This window comes from Papio anubis, chromosome 9, assembly GCF_008728515.1.
Source record: "Papio anubis isolate 15944 chromosome 9, Panubis1.0, whole genome shotgun sequence".
In the NCBI taxonomy this organism is placed as follows: Eukaryota; Metazoa; Chordata; class Mammalia; order Primates; family Cercopithecidae; genus Papio; species Papio anubis.
In genome coordinates this window covers 111,657,958-111,673,651 of record NC_044984.1, presented here as the reverse complement: position 1 = coordinate 111,673,651, position 15,694 = coordinate 111,657,958, and the positions used below count along the sequence as shown (strand labels likewise).

Sequence of the window (15,694 nt, the reverse complement as noted above, 5' to 3'; positions counted from 1 at the left end):
TCAACCTCCTGGGCTCGATAATCCTCCTGCCTTAACCTCCCCAAGTGTTGGGATTACAGGCATGAGCCACTGGACCCAGCCCTAAGTAGTTACTTGATAAAAGCTGAGTAAATGAAGGAATCATAGCAGACGTCTCTGATACCATAATCATTATTTTTATTTGATTTTTTATTTGAAAAAGTGCATTATCATCTGTGGTTCCCTTTCAGCACTAAATATTTATTTTAAGCTTCTTATCCTGATTATGAAATTGATTGTTTAAACATTTACTTTGACAAGTGACTAGAATCTGTTAGCCTTGCCCCCTCATCTCACTTTTAGTGGTATCTTCAGATACCCTGTTATCGATCCTTAGGAGGCAGATAATTTTTGGAGGTATTTCACCAGGAAGGGAGGTGAGCCAATATTTGACTGCTTGGGCAATAATTTAAATTGTTAAGCTCCAGCATAACAAGACAGAAAGAGCATCTTGCAGCTGGGCGCAGTGGCTCACACCTATAATCCCAGCACTTTGGGAGGCCGAGGCAAACGGATCACATGAGGTCAGGGGTTCAAGACCAGCCTGGCCAATATGGCAAAATCCCATCTCCACTAAAAATATAAAAATTAGCTGGCAGGCATCTGTAGTCCCAGCTACTCAGGAGGCTGAGGCAGGAGAATTGCTTGAACCCAGGAGGCAGAGGTTGCAGTGAGCCAAGATTGTGCCACTGCACTCCAGCCTGGGCAACAGAGTGAGTCACTGTCAAAAAAAAAAAAAAAGCAAGCAAACAAGAATGAATCATATAGCCTGAGTTTGATCCTCGTTCTGACTCTGTTTCTAAGAATCTTAGGCAAGTCCTTTCCTATTAGCCTCTAGCTCCTCATCTGCAAAATGCAATGTTAAACCAGTGACTTCTACCCTTATTATTTATTGTGTAATGGAATACTTGGGGAATCATATTAATGCGATGGCTTGTTTCCCCCATATAAATGCACGTATCACAAAAGTTGCACCCACAATTTCAGGATTTTCAGGGTTCCCTGAGCCCTGTAGGAGGTTTATAAAATCAATGTTGTGAACTAGAGTAGAAAATCCCTAGCATCTCTTTCAACTTTCAATTACTAAAATTGTAGAATTGAGCTAAAAATACATAGCAGTACTTAGAACGTTAGAAAAGCAAAGACGTTGAGTTCAGACAAACTTGACTTAAGTCCCCACCACTGACGCTAGCTGCATAATCTATGACTTAATGTCTTAGAGCCTCGATTTTAACATCTATAAAATGGGAATTATAATGTCACGTCATGTTCATATCGTGTTGCAAGAATGAAAATGAGATCTTCCAATAAAGTGTTTACATATAAAAATGTTCAAAATATTAAGTTGAACCATACGAAATTGAAAAATTTGATCACTTGCAAAACTGTTAATTTCATATATTTCAACCTAATAAGTACTTATTCACCAAATACTTATTTCATGCTTACTAGGTGCTAACATATTCTAAGAAGAAAGTCAGTTATATTGTGCAGATGAAAGCAGACCTTTGGTGCTTTAATTCCAAGCGGCCAGCAAATGTATACTAGGCTCAGGCCTGCCTTACTGAATATTTTCCCTCCTGTCCTTGGTACTAGTCTACACATTCATGCTAAGGTAGGGCAACTGCAAATACATTTTATACAATTGAAGAGTCTGGATCTTTTACTAAAGTTTGACCCAATTGCATTTATTGTTATTACTGGTATATCTGACATATATGGAATTATTTCTGCCATTGTAGTTTGTGTTTTCTATGTAACATGTTTTCCCTTTACTGAAATTCATTTGTAACTGATTCAGGCCTGTATGGATGCTGTGGATCTGTTTAAAGGGAACTTTCGAGTGAAGGGAACAGATATTATTACTGCTGTCTTAAAATAGTTATTCTTACTTCTTTTTTCTTCCCTGAGCACTTTTTGTCAGCCTTTTGACTCAGCTCCCCTATACCAGAAAGCACCCAATGATGCCAGGCATGAGAGAAGAAATTTGGTTGAGCATCAAGTTAACATTGATGTGCAATTTGGAGAAAACAGTTACTGATTTTCCCTGAAAAATAAACAGTCAACATTGTCATTATAGTTGACATTTACAGTTTACAAAGTGCCTTTTGCTGTGTCCGTCTTGCTTAATCATTACAAAATCCTTGGCAACTAGTTGTTATCACCGTTTCAATTTCACAAAAGGAAATCGAGAGTCAAAATGTTAAATGACTTATCCAAGATCAAATAGCTTGTAAATGGCAAAGCTTAGAATTGAGCCAAATTGAGCTTATTTTTTATAGCTGAATTCTCAGAATTATGGAAATGATGTTATTAGGAAATGTTGATTCTTGCAATATACTAGACCACAACTAAATTACTTATTACTACTCATGATAGACAATTCTATGAAATGAGTTTCATTCATTCTTATTCTTTCTTTCACCATTTTCCTCCCTTCCTCCCTTCCTTCCTTCCATCCATCCATCCTTCCTTCCTTCTTTCTTTTTGACAGGGTGTTTCACTGTCACCCAGGCTGGTGTGCAGTGACACGATTGTAGTTAATTTTTTCTTTTTTTTTTTTTTTTTGTAGAGATGGGGGTCTCACTGTGTTGCTCAGGCTGGTCTTGAACTCCTGGCCTCAAACAATCCTCTTGCCTCAGCTTCCCAAAGTGCTGGGATTACAGGCATCCAGCCCTTTCACCCCATTGTTCAGGTTTCCCTCTCTCAGGAAATCCTTCACACTCCTTCTACTAGTGGAAGCCAGGAGCTGGGAGGCCACTGCAGACACCTCCTTCTCTGTTAGCTTCTGTATCCAATTAGTCACCAAATCTTGTTGACTCAATCTTGTAAACATCTCTTAAATCGACCCACCTCCTTCCTTCCTCACTTTCACCACCTGATCCTTAACCACCATCATCGCTCATCTCTGGCCTGCAGCAGTCTCTTAACCAGGCTCCCCGTACCCAGCCTTGCTTTTCCCAACCATTTCCATCCAGCAGCAGCCAGAGTAATCTTCATAAAATCTAAATCTGACCACTGTACTTCTTGTCTGAAAACCCTCCAATGTTTGCCATTGCTCTAAGAATAAAGTCCAAAATTGTTAATTTGCCTTTCAAGAGACCTGATGATCCAGTCCCTGATGACCTCTCCAGCTTTATCTCATGGCGTGGCTTTCTTCTCTCACCACAATGCCAGCTCCATCCTACCACAGTGCCTTCTCACATGCTGGTCTCTGTCCTCCACTTCTCACTTCCTCCATCCACCTTCTTATCTGGCCGACTCTGGATCCTGACTCTTCCTCCAGGAAGCCTTCCCTGACCACCACCATCCAGACCATGTTATGTCCCTTATGCAAGCTCTCATTAGCACCCTGTATTTTCCCTTTTGTTCTACTCATTGTTTTTATCACTCATATTTCTCTCCAACTACCTCCACCCTAGGTTGTAAGCTTGAGGGCCGGGATGCTGTCTATCTTACCCATCCCTTTGCAGGGATGTAATCCCAATGCAAAGTCCACACTGACTGCCCTGATCTGGGGAGAGCTGTGTATGAGTTAGCAAATGAATGGTTGGCATGAATGAAAGAAAAGGAAAGATGAGAGGAGGCAAAGGAGAGAAAGAGGGAAGGAGGAAAAAAAAGTAAAAAGTTGAGCATAAGGTTGATGGGGGTAGAAAATATGTGCCATCTTATTTTAATGATTGTTAAGAAAAGTTTCTGAGACCACTGATAATATGTTTTCTTTTTATAGTAATGAGGCTGTCCTCTTGGCCGTGATTATGTTTGCATATCTAGCCTGAAATGGTTCAATTTTCTTGATGTGTAATCTAAAGTGACTCTAAAAATAATAGTCAACAGTAGCACATGCTTTAGATGAATTGTCCCATGCTTTAGATGAATTGTCCCCTCTAATGCACTTCCATTTAAATTATCCCATGTGATTTATTGTTTCCATATTTAAAGCAGAAACCAGAATTGTTCCCACTTTACAGATGAGGAATCTGAGGCTAATAGGCAGCAGAGGTGGGTCACAAACCCTGGTTTTTCTAGCTCCAAATTCATGCCTTTGACCCCCACACAGCATTTACAGCAATGGGGCATGTATGTAGGGGCAAGGATGGGAGGCAGAAGTGCATCTGTGGGCAAGGGTGGGAGGCAGAAGTGCATCTGTGGGGACTTTTTTCCCACTGAAGTGTCCATGGATAGAAGGAACTTAAGAACCTTAGCCCCAAACCCTGAAATTTTCTGTCATATGATTGATGGATATATTGGTCTCCTGTTGGCCGAACTAGCTCATGTAAATGAGCTCTGCAAAACGAAGCCGAAATGAAGACTCTGTGATTCCCCAGAACCATTCTAACATGGGGATGACAGCCCTGCAGCTCTCTCCTTATGATGAACCAGAACATCCTCCTCATCCCGCCCTAGTGGTGTTGATTCACCACCAAGTTCTGGGGTCTCAGTGCTTCTAGATGCACCTCTCATGTGCCGTATTCCCACAAACTGAATTCTGCTTTTGCAGCATTCCAAAAAGGAGCCAGTGACAGTCATCCACTCCCATGGGAGACAGGACCGGTCCACGTGTCCATAACTTTTACCTGGTCCTTCAACACAAAGTGCTTTAAGCAACACATCCACCAGACACTACAGATGCTCAATAGGAAAATGACTGCTTAAGTGATGATAATTAGTAAGAGTGGTGGTAAAAGGATCCATTTCCTGAGCACTTACTAGTCTATGGTGCATTGTAATAACTTAGAAAACTATTGACGGGGCACAGTGGCTCATGCCTGTAATCCCAGCACTTTGGGAGGCCGAGGCAGGTGGATCACTTGAGGTTAGGAGTTCAAGACCAGCCTGGCCAACATGATGAAACTCCATCTTCTCTACTAAAAATACAAAAAAAAGAAAGAAAAAAAAAAGTCAGGTGTGATCTCAGCTCCTCAGGAGTCTGAGGCAGGAGGATCATTTGAAACTGGGAGGCAGAGGTTGCAGTAAGCCAAGATCATGCCATTGCACTCAGCCTGGGCAACAGAGCAAGATTCCATCTCAAAAAAGAATAAAAATAATAGAAATTTAAAAATTAAAATGCAAAAATTAGCCAGGCGTGGTGGCGAGTGCCTGTAGTTCCAGCTACTCAGGAGGCTGAGGCAGGAGAATCATTTGAACCTGGGAGGCAGAGGTTGCAGTGAGCCAAGATTGTGCCACTGCACTCCAACCTGGGTGACAGAGTGAGACTCCATGTCAAAAAAAAAGAAAGAAAAAGGAAAAAAAACATTAACTATTATCTCCTATCCTCAGACACCCTATCTATATAGGCACTATTATCACCCCTATTTAATAGATGCAGAAACTATGACTCAGAGTAAGTAACTTGCCCACAATCACAAAGCCAAGTAGAGAATCAGACAGTCTGACTTCAAAAACCTTACTCTTTTCTTAAAATTGATGCAAAAAGCATTGTTAAAAAATAATAATTTAGTCCAGGCACACTGGTTCGTGCTTATAACTCAGCACTTTGGGAGGTCAAGGGTGGGAGGATTGCTTGAGGCCAGGAGTTTGAGACCACCCTGGGCAACATAGTGAGACACCGTTTCTACAGAAAGTTAAAAAATCCAGCCGGGCACGGTGGTGGCTCATGCCTGTAATCCCAGCACTTTGGGAGGCCGAGACAGGCGGATCACGAGGTCAGGAGATCGAGACCATCCTGGCTAACATGGTGAATACCCGTCTCTACTAAAAATACAAAAAATTAGCCGGGTGTAGTGGCAGGCGCCTGTAGTCCCAGCTACTCGGGAGGCTGAAGCAGGAGAATGGCATGAACCCGGGAGGCGGAGCTTGCCGTAGTTGATTTAATAGTCTTCTATTGATGGGTACTTAAGATTTTCTCAATCTCTTGATATTCAGATATTCAGAACCCTGCAAAGAAGAGTTTTGTGTGTGTGTTTAAGGATGTTCCTTTCAGGTTACCTATAAGAGAAAGTCCTAAAATTTGAATTGTCAGGCTAAGGTTTATGTATTTTAACTTTGGAGGTAGATATTGTCAAACTGCCATTCAAAGAGGTTGTATTTAGCAGCAATGTAAGAGAGTGGGGTTTCCCAAAGCCTTGGCAACAGAGCGTGTGTCACATTTTAAACAATCATTAATGCTCATGCTTGTAACTCTAAGCTGAGCCTGTTACTACCTCTGAGATATGGGCATCAGAGGTGGGAAGATTGACATCATCATAGGCAAACTGTAGCCATGAAACTCGGGGGATTCCATGGCTGGGGAGACTCAGGATGCTTGTGTCTTTGGGATCCCCAAGGCACAGAATGCCAACTTACCCCCTGGATTTGTGAGGACTCGTGGGTTTCCAGCTATGACTTACTAGCGTAGGAGAAAGCACTTCAGCTTGATTCCTGGGTGGTGATCTCTCTGGGGAAAGACTGCAAATTAGCAGTTCAGGAGATGTAAAGAAGTTGGTGGTTTTGCATTTTTAAAAAGAGCACAGTTGGGTTTACGCTTTCAGTCTTTTGTTTGTGTTGGGGGTGGCAGTATTTTGTTTTGTTTTTGGAGACTTGGAGGACTTGGAGTTTGTTTTTAAATGAGATTGCAGGGAGATAGGAAACAGGGCTGAAACTCCATCAGTGATTTTGTGGGTGTACAAACTGAAAACAGTCAAGACTTCACAGGCAGGCTGGGTTTTGTTTTCTTTGATATTATTCATGTAAAAGGTAATACACATGTGATTTCAAAAATTTACATGATACTCAAGTAGAAAAAAAGGTATTCAATACAAAGTATATCTCCCTCCTACTGACTTCTAACATTCATCTTAAGATGCAATCATTGAGATCTGTTTCCTCCAGAATAATCTTTGCATTTACATATACAGAACCAACTTGCTTACACCTTAATGGTGTACCTTGGAGTTCATTTCTTATTTGCAGATAGAGATCTGCCTCATTGTTTTTAATGCCACATTTATTGTACAGATGAGTTAGATTTTTTTTTTTTTTTTTTTGAAACAGGGTCTCGTTCTGTCACCCAGGCTAGAGTGCAGTGGTGCTATCTTGGCTCACTGCAGCCTCAACCTCCCAGGCTCAATTGATCCTCCCCACCTCAGTCTCCAGAATAGCTGGGACTACAGGCATGTGTCACCATGCCTGACTTTTTATTTTGTTTTGTTTCATTTTTTTGTTGTTTGTTTGGTTTTTTTGTTTTTGTTTTTGTTTTTTTTTGAGACAGAGATCTCACTCTGTCGCTCAGGCTGGAGGGCAGTGGCGCCATCTGGCCTCACTGCAACCTCCGCCTCAGGTTCAAGCCATTGTCCTGCCTCAGCCTCCTGATCAGCTGGAATCACAGGTGCCTGCCACCAAGCCCAGCTAACTTTTTTGTATTTTTAGTAGAGATGGGGTTTCACCATGTTGGCCAGGCTAGTCTTGAACTCCTGACCTCAAGTGATACACCTGCCTTGGCCTCCCAAAGTGTTGGGATTACAGGTGTGAGCCACTGCACCTGGCCAAATTTTTGTATTTTTTTGTAGAAATGGGATATCACTATGTTGCCCAGGCTGATTTCAAGCTTCTGGCCTCAAGCAATCTACCTGCCTCAGCCTCCTGAAGTGCTGGGATAACAGCCCTGGGTTAGATTTCAATTGACACTTGGAAACAAGATTTTGGATACTGGACTATTAGCCCAGGCGACATTCTACTGAGACCTCTTTCTTTGTATGGTTCTGGGTGGATTTTCTCTCTCTCCATGCTACCGCCACCATGCCTATTACCAGAGGTCAGTTTCAAAAGGTGACATGATATTTGCAAACCCTCTTTGTCATTTTTCTGGTTTCTTTAGAACGAAAAACTCTAAGAAATGTCTTCTGCCTGGCTGTTACCAGTAGGTTCTTGAGGAGATCCAGGGATGGTAGGCTACAAAAGGAACAACAGTCACACTCTAGACCCACGCTGCCCAATGACAATATAATGCAAGCCACGTGTGTAATGCTTGGCTTTATAAGTCACATTAAAAAGAGTGAAAAGCAGCTGGGTACAGTGGCTCATGCCTGTAATCCCTATACTTTGGGAGGTTGAGGCAGGAGGGTGGCTCAAGCCCAGGAGTTCAAGACCAGCCCGGTCAGTATGGCAAAACCTCTTCTCTACAAAAATACAAAAATTAGCTGGACATGGTGGCATGTGTCTGGAGTCCCAGCTACTCAGGAGGCTGAAGTGGGAGGATCACTTGAGCCTGGGAGGTGGAAGCTGCAGTGAGCCGAGATCGTGCCAGTGCCCTCCGGCCTGGGCAACAGAGTGAGACCCTGTCTCACAAAAAAAGGAAAAAAGAGTGAAAAGTGATGGGGACAATTAACTTTCATAATAATTTTATTTAACACAATATATCCATGACAGCGTCACTTCAAATGTAATCAGTAAACATCGTGGAGATGTTTATGTTCTTTTTCTCATGCTAGTTTTTGTTTTTTGTTTTTTAAATATTTTTATTTCAATAAGTGTTTTGGGGAACAGGTGGTGTTTGATTACATGGCTAAGTTCTTTAGTGGTGACTTCTGAGATTTTGGTGCACCCATCACCTCTCATACTAGTCTTTGAAAGTCAATGTGCACTTTACACTTACAGCACATTGCAACTGAACCAGCCACAGGCCTTGTGCTCAATGGCCATGTGTGGCAAATGGCTGCCATACTGGACAGCACAGGTCTGCACGCTCCAGCTATGGCTGGTTCATGTTGAATGAGCCCTTTGCTTCCCCAGGCCTCTGTTTGCTCATTTCTGAATGAGGAAGCTAGACTAGACAGGCTTGGTGGCTTCCCTTCATCCTAACATTCTTCATCTTTCAATGCTAAAAGTGGAAAGCACGGGCAAACCAGGACAGGCAGGCTTCCCTGTGGGAGCTTTGTTTTCTCGTCTATAAAATGGGGACAATCGAATATGACCCAGATCCACAGATGAGCATGTGCTTTGTGGAGGAAAAGGAGGGAGGCATAGTGTTGTGGGATTATTTTCAGGACTGTGGTTGACCACAGAGAGTGCTCAGAACCCACTCGCTTAGACCCAGATCTACCTCCTTGATTTATGTCCCTGAACCTCATCTGCCTTATCCATCCATAAGGTGCAGATAAAAATGGCACTTACAAGGCCCAGCATGGAGGCTCATGCCTGTAGACACAGGAACTCAGGAGGCTGAGGCAGGAGGGTCACTTGAGCCCAGGAGTTCGAGAACATAGTGAGACCCTGTCTCTACAAATATAAAAACAACTAGCTGGGTATAGTGGCATGCACCTGTAGTCCTAGCTACTCGGGAGACTAAGGCAGGAGGATCACTTGAGGCACAGAGTTTGAGACCAGCCTGGGCAACATATCAAGACCCTGTCTCTCTCTCTCTCTCTCTCTCTCTCTCTATATATATATATATATATATATACACACACACATATATATATTTCCTATGGTGTCTGTAACGATTAAATAAAACCCCTATGCAGAGGGCTCAGGCACCAATGCTTAGCACACAGTAAGCTCTCGACCACATGAGGCTGCTGCTGTTACCTTTCCTTCAGTTGCAGAAATGAGGTTCAGGGTGGAGAGGGGCTTGGTCAAGGTCGCACAGAGAGGAGGGAGTAGCAGACGCTGCCCTATTTGGGCTTCCTCCCTGTCACTGGCAGGCATCCCCGATAGTCAGCTACTAATTTCCTCACAGCAAGGTAAATGAAATAAATATACCCGAAGCCACTGAACTACTTGAATGAGGCTTGGGTCTAAGTATTGTTTCCATGGTATGTACCCTGGCAAGCATGCATATGTAATTTGTTTAAAATCCCTGTTCGCGAGGGTGGAGGCAGGGTCGTCAGGCGATTCTGTCCAGCGGCCGTCTCTCCGTAGACGATGCCCTCCCACCCAGACCGGCGTGAGATGGCTCAGTGTGATTTCAAGGGAAGGGCCCCCTTCTACATGGCGCCTGAAGTACCTTTGGCTGGACAGTGACAGAGTAGAAAGAGCACTGAATTAAAAGCCAGGAAGTCCGAATCGTTATCTATTACATAACAATAATAGGAAACCACTTTTCTGAGCTCTCACTACTCTATGACATTGCCAAGTTCCCTGCATTTACTGTTTAATTTAACCCTCCCTGTTACTCAGAGACGAGGTGCTTACAAATGACCGCATTTTACAGATAAGGGAACTGAGGTTCAGAGAAAATAAAGAACTCACCCAGAAACACCCGGATAGAGCCAGGAAGGACCTTAAAACTCTTCCCTGGGCAGGAGGTGGCCAGCTCACCCTACGGAGCCTCACGGAAACTGGACATTCAAAAACCGGGACAAGCGGGTGTCCTTGTAGCAGCTGAATTTATTCATCTGTAAAGCTGGGGGACAGCCGAACCTGATGATGTTGGTCAGGACAAGGATGAAAAATATGATAGATGAGGATGTTTTGCGGGAGGAAAGGGAGGCAGAGAAAGTGTTGTGGAATTGTTATTAAGATAATGATTGACGGCCAGGTGCAATGGCTCACGCCTGTAATCCCAGCACTTTGGGAGGCTGAGGCAGGCGGATCACTTGAGGTCAGGAGTTCGAGATCAGCCTGGCCAACGTGGCAAAACCCTGTCTCTACTAAAAATACAAAATTAGCCAGGTGGGGTGGCAGGAGCCTGTAATCCCAGCTACTCAGGAGGCTGAGGCTAGAGAATCGCTTGAATCCAGGAGGCGGAGGTTGCAGTGAGCTGAGATCGCACCACTGCATTCCAGCCTGGGTGACAGAATGAGACTCTAAAAAAAAAAAAGAAGAAGAAGAAGAAGAAGATGATTGACAATGAAGAGCGCTCAGAACCCAGAACTCAGACCCAGAGCTTGCTGTCTCCCTCCTTCTCTGTGTCTGTCTCTCAGCAGACAAAAAATATATCTGCCTCTCCCCAGCCCAGCTTCTTTTCAACCCCTTCCAAAGATCAAGTTTCCTTTCTATGGCCAAGGTGTGAGAGAGAAACAGCACACCAATTTCCCAAGCACCAGCCCAGAGCCCTCCCTGACTGTAGGACGCAGCGGAGAAAGAGAGAAGAACGTGCTGAGAGCGGCCAGGGGCCGTTGCCAGTTGCTTCATTTCTGTTTTCTTTTTTCCTTAAGCAAAGTACACCAAAGGCTAATTCCCGCCTCTGTCCTTTAGTAAGGTCTGGCCCAAGCCAGAGTCTGGAGGAAGTGAACTTGGGGGCCTTGCCTACCCAAGAGGTCGCCTTTCAGTTGCTTCTTTTAATAAAGAATTAAGCCCTAATGCCAAACAGGATGCTCAAGAGAGCCCTGGAGGTCCCGGCTGTCTCTGCCACCAACTGAACAGTGAGCATCCTTGGTTTGGTACCTGGAGGATGTGGGGCTCGGGGAGGGTTAAGGAAGCAAAGAGAGAGAAGGGCACAGCGCGGTCCTGGATGGGTTTCCCTGCAAACCAGAACCCCAGCAGCAAGATGCCAAAAGACACTCAGCCGGTCGACACCCGGGCCACACACAGCAGAGAAATGACACAGCACGCAGGCGACGCATGAATACACAGAGAGAAACATATACACAGAGCAACGCCAGATGGAAAATGTAGCCCGGGCTGGGCCTGGGGATTCATTATTTCCTCACCCACACAGAGGGGCTGGCGGAGTTACGTAATGCAGGCTGCAAAGGGGAGGCTGAACTTGCTAATTACCACCCCACACACACCCCCCATTGTGGGGCTCCAGAAGGTGGCACCTCCTTCTGGAAGGGGTCTCTGCACCCACCTCCTGCTCTCAGAGGCAGCAGGAGCTTGTCAGCTGCCTCAGCCCTGGGGTGACCCTGGGAAGTCACTAAAAGGGAAGCGAGGAAGTGAGTGTCAGTTTGTTAGTCATGGCAGATGGGGGTTCCCTCCTGGTGCTGAAGCGTGGTGAGGATGCTGGCAGGAAGGGGCTTTGGGACAGAGATGGAAGTAGCACTTGAGTAGGGGGTAGGGAAAGAGATGGAAGGGTTCTCTGATGTCCGCTACCCATCTTGCTGGTATTGATGTTTGTAGTGTGACCAAACCTATCTTTTTGAACTTGGAACAAACTAATAATCATGGGTAGAGATTGGGGGCTACTTCCCACCCTACCCACACCCACAGATCACCTGCCCCACCCCAGACATGCCACACTGTGCATGTACACAGCCCCGTGGGTACATGCTACAGGTACTCATCCCTCACCTGGGCCACAGCATCTCCATCTAGGCCCCCTGTTGGCCTTTGGTACCCCAACCAGACCCCATTTCTTTGAGCCTGAAGGAGTCAGTGACTTGGAAGATGCCAGTATTTCAGGGAAAAAGTTAGGAGTTAAGAAAATAACTAGAATATAGATTTGATTTTTTGGGGGGCGAGGGAGACAGAGTCTCACTCTGTTGCCCAGGCTGGAGTGCAATGGTGTAATCTCAGCTCACTGCAACCTCCACCTCCTGGTTTCAAGCGATTCTAGTGCCTCAGCCTCCCAAGTAGCTGGGATTACAGGCACCCGCCACCACGCCTGGCTAATTTTTATATTTTTAGTAGAGGTGGGGGTTTCACCATGTTGGCCAGGCTGGTCTTGAACTCCTGACCTCAGGTAATCCACCTACCTTGGCCTCCCAAAGTGCTGGGATTACAGGTGTGAGGCACTGTGCCCGGCCTGATTTTTTTTTTCTTTAATAAATAGAGACAGGGTCTCACTATGTTGCCCAGGCTGGTCTCAAACTCCTGGGCTCATGCGATCCTCCCACCTTAGCCTTCCAAAATGCTGGGATTACAGGTGTGAGTCTCCATACCCATCCTAGAGTATAAATTTGGAAGAGCTAGAGTATAAGTTTAAAAGCTCAGGCTCAAGGTCAAACCCTCCCCCTGCCATTATTGTATGTGCGACCTTGGACAAGTTACTGAACCTTCCCAAGCTTCCCTTTCCTCTTCTTTTGAGGAGTTATCGTTAGGATTAAAGGAGAAATAAAAATATATGTGTTAAGAGGGAACGTGCTCAAAAAGTGTCTGTCGTGTTTAGTCTTTGGGGTTTTTCTTTCTTTAGTCAACTAATATTCATTGAGTACCTGCAATGTTCCTGTGTTTCCCTTAGGGGTATAAAATCTACTCTTCCTAAGGTTTCTCCATCAGGGTTTCAGCTGTGTGTGTAGCAAAAGTGTCTTCCACAATTTTATGTGGACCCATCTTCTTGGTATTCATGTTTGTAGTGTGACTAAGCCTATTCTTTTGAACATGGAACAAGCTAATAATTATAAACATGGTTATGAAGGCCAATGGACGTTCGTCATCGTTGGGTCCATGGAAGGCAGTGTCACTCCCGTTCCATTGGGCTTTGGGAGCGGCTGGAAAACAGAGCCCAAAAATCTATGCCAGCTGAGCCCCTGAGCTATGGATGGAAAATGTATACAAGACACAGAGAGCAACTAGAATGCTTGACAAGTTGGACTGATGACTTCTCGTGGTGGGAAAGAGATAAGAGAGGTTTTCTGATTCTTGTCACTTGATTTCTGGGGGTGATTGTCCGTGGTTTGCCCAGGGAGACCCTTTCGTCCCGGAGGGCGTTGATCATGGAAGCGACACTGGGTATTTTGCAGCTAACTCCAGAAAGAAGGATTTTGTTTCTAGGTTGGCTTGAAATTCTGGAGTGTCTTGTGGCTAGACTTTGTCAGTTGGCTGCATTTTCTATCTCAGTTTTCAAGGTGATGTTGGGCACTCTTCTTCAATCTCTTTTTGTAAAATTCTTTTCATCCCCTTCCTGTTCTTCCTCTTCAGCTCATGATGCCTCAGGTCTGATCCACATCTAACAGGCTGGCAATGAAGATACCCAGAGAATAGTTCACATCTATCATGCGTCACTTCTAGATACAGCCACCAGACGCGTCTCCTCCCCTCTCTGCCTGACCTGTGGCTTAGGGACACATCCCACCGCCTCTCTTGACGTCTGCCTGGTCAACCATCACTTCCTTGGAGAATAAGGAGAGAGGCGGACGCAGGAAATCATGCCACCGACGGGCCACCAGCCATGAGTGGGTGACGCTGAGTTGACGTCAAAGACAGAGAGGGCTGAAGCCTTGTCAGCACCTGTCACCCCGGCTCCTGCTCTCAGCGTAGCCTGAAGCCTGGCTTCTCCTGGTGAAATCATCTTGGCCTGATAGCATCGTGAGGTCTTCAGACAGGACCCCTTGGAAGCTAGTTACCATGGAGGATCACATGTTCGGCGTTCAGCAAATCCAGCCCAATGTCATTTCTGTTCGTCTTTTCAAGCGCAAAGTTGGGGGCCTGGGATTCCTGGTGAAGGAGCGGGTCAGTAAGCCACCTGTGATCATCTCCGACCTGATTCGTGGGGGCGCCGCGGAGCAGAGTGGCCTCATCCAGGCCGGAGACATCATTCTTGCGGTCAACGGCCGGCCCTTGGTGGACCTGAGCTATGACAGCGCCCTGGAGGTACTCAGAGGCATTGCCTCCGAGACCCACGTGGTCCTCATTCTGAGGGGCCCTGAAGGTTTCACCACGCACCTGGAGACCACCTTTACAGGTGATGGGACCCCCAAAACCATCCGGGTGACACAACCCCTGGGTCCCCCCACCAAAGCTGTGGATCTGTCCCACCAGCCATCGGCCGGCAAAGAACAACCCCCGGCAGTGGATGGGGCCTCGGGTCCTGGGAATGGGCCTCAGCATGCCCAAGACGATGGGCAGGAGGCTGGCTCGCTCCCCCATGCCAACGGCCTGGCCCTCAGGCCCCCAGGCCAGGACCCTGCAAAGAAAGCAGCCAGAGTCGGCCTCCAAGGCAGAGGGGAGAACAATGAACTGCTCAAGGAGATAGAGCCTGTGCTGAACCTTCTCACCAGTGGGAGCAGAGGGGTCAAGGGAGGGACACCTGCCAAGGCAGAGATGAAAGATATGGGAATCCAGGTGGACAGGTAAGCTCCATGGCGGGGGGGGGGGTGTGTGTGCACACGCGCATGCTTGTGTGTGTACATTTGCGTCCATTGAGACTCAGCCTCACAGCCCAGAAGCCAACCTGGGCTATCTCAGACACCTGTATATGCATTCCCACTTGGCGGCCCCCTTGATCTTCACTTAAAATTACATTCGCAAGAGGCCAGAGGGCATAGCTTCTAGGATGCTTCTCTTGTCACAAAACCCAGAGCGAATTAATCATCATGGTAGCGGACAGTGTGTCTTCTCATCTTTATCCCCTATAATCCTCCAGGAACCCAGGAACTTGCATTTTTACAATCTGTGTTTCACAAGTGAGAAGACAGAGGCTCAGAGTGGAGGCTGCGCTTCCTGAGGTTGCCTAGCAAGTGGGAGGCATGTGTGCATGGCACCCTGGGGTGTGTGGCTCTGCAAAACCCCTTGGAAGACAGGAGGGAAGAGCTGAGCCCGGGGCAACCATTAGCCTAAATCAACTTTCTCCTCATTGCAGCCAGTCCAGGATGTGTAAAATTCTAAAGGAGGAGAAGGGAATCAAAGTCTAGAATTGGCCCCAGTTCCCAAAAACCGCAGTCTTGCTGGGATTATGTGAGAGCTGGGACGAGAATGTAAAGAACTGGGTACCAGCCCTCTATGTTCACCAGATGAATGTTTTCAATTCTCTGCAGGAGGAGAGCTGGCAGCAGAGTGGGTGATGCTAGCTCCTTCTCTGGGGAGAAATCAGCGGCTGGGCCAGGCAGTCAGAGGATAATGCGTCAGGAGATTAAAC

General features: G+C 46.0%; 1 protein-coding gene across 3 annotated transcripts in view; it reads left to right on the top strand.

The window, feature by feature from the left end:
- The window catches only part of NOS1 (nitric oxide synthase 1), a 225,182-nt gene that overhangs the window by 94,892 nt on the left and 114,596 nt on the right, over positions 1–15,694 (top strand). For all 3 annotated transcript variants that reach the window (XM_031650800.1, XM_017946235.3, XM_021923001.2), the window contains exon 2: positions 13,759–14,909. In XM_031650800.1, the coding sequence (XP_031506660.1) occupies positions 14,185–14,909 (725 nt within the window). In that variant the 5' untranslated portion in view covers positions 13,759–14,184. The remainder of the gene's footprint in view (positions 1–13,758; positions 14,910–15,694) is intronic.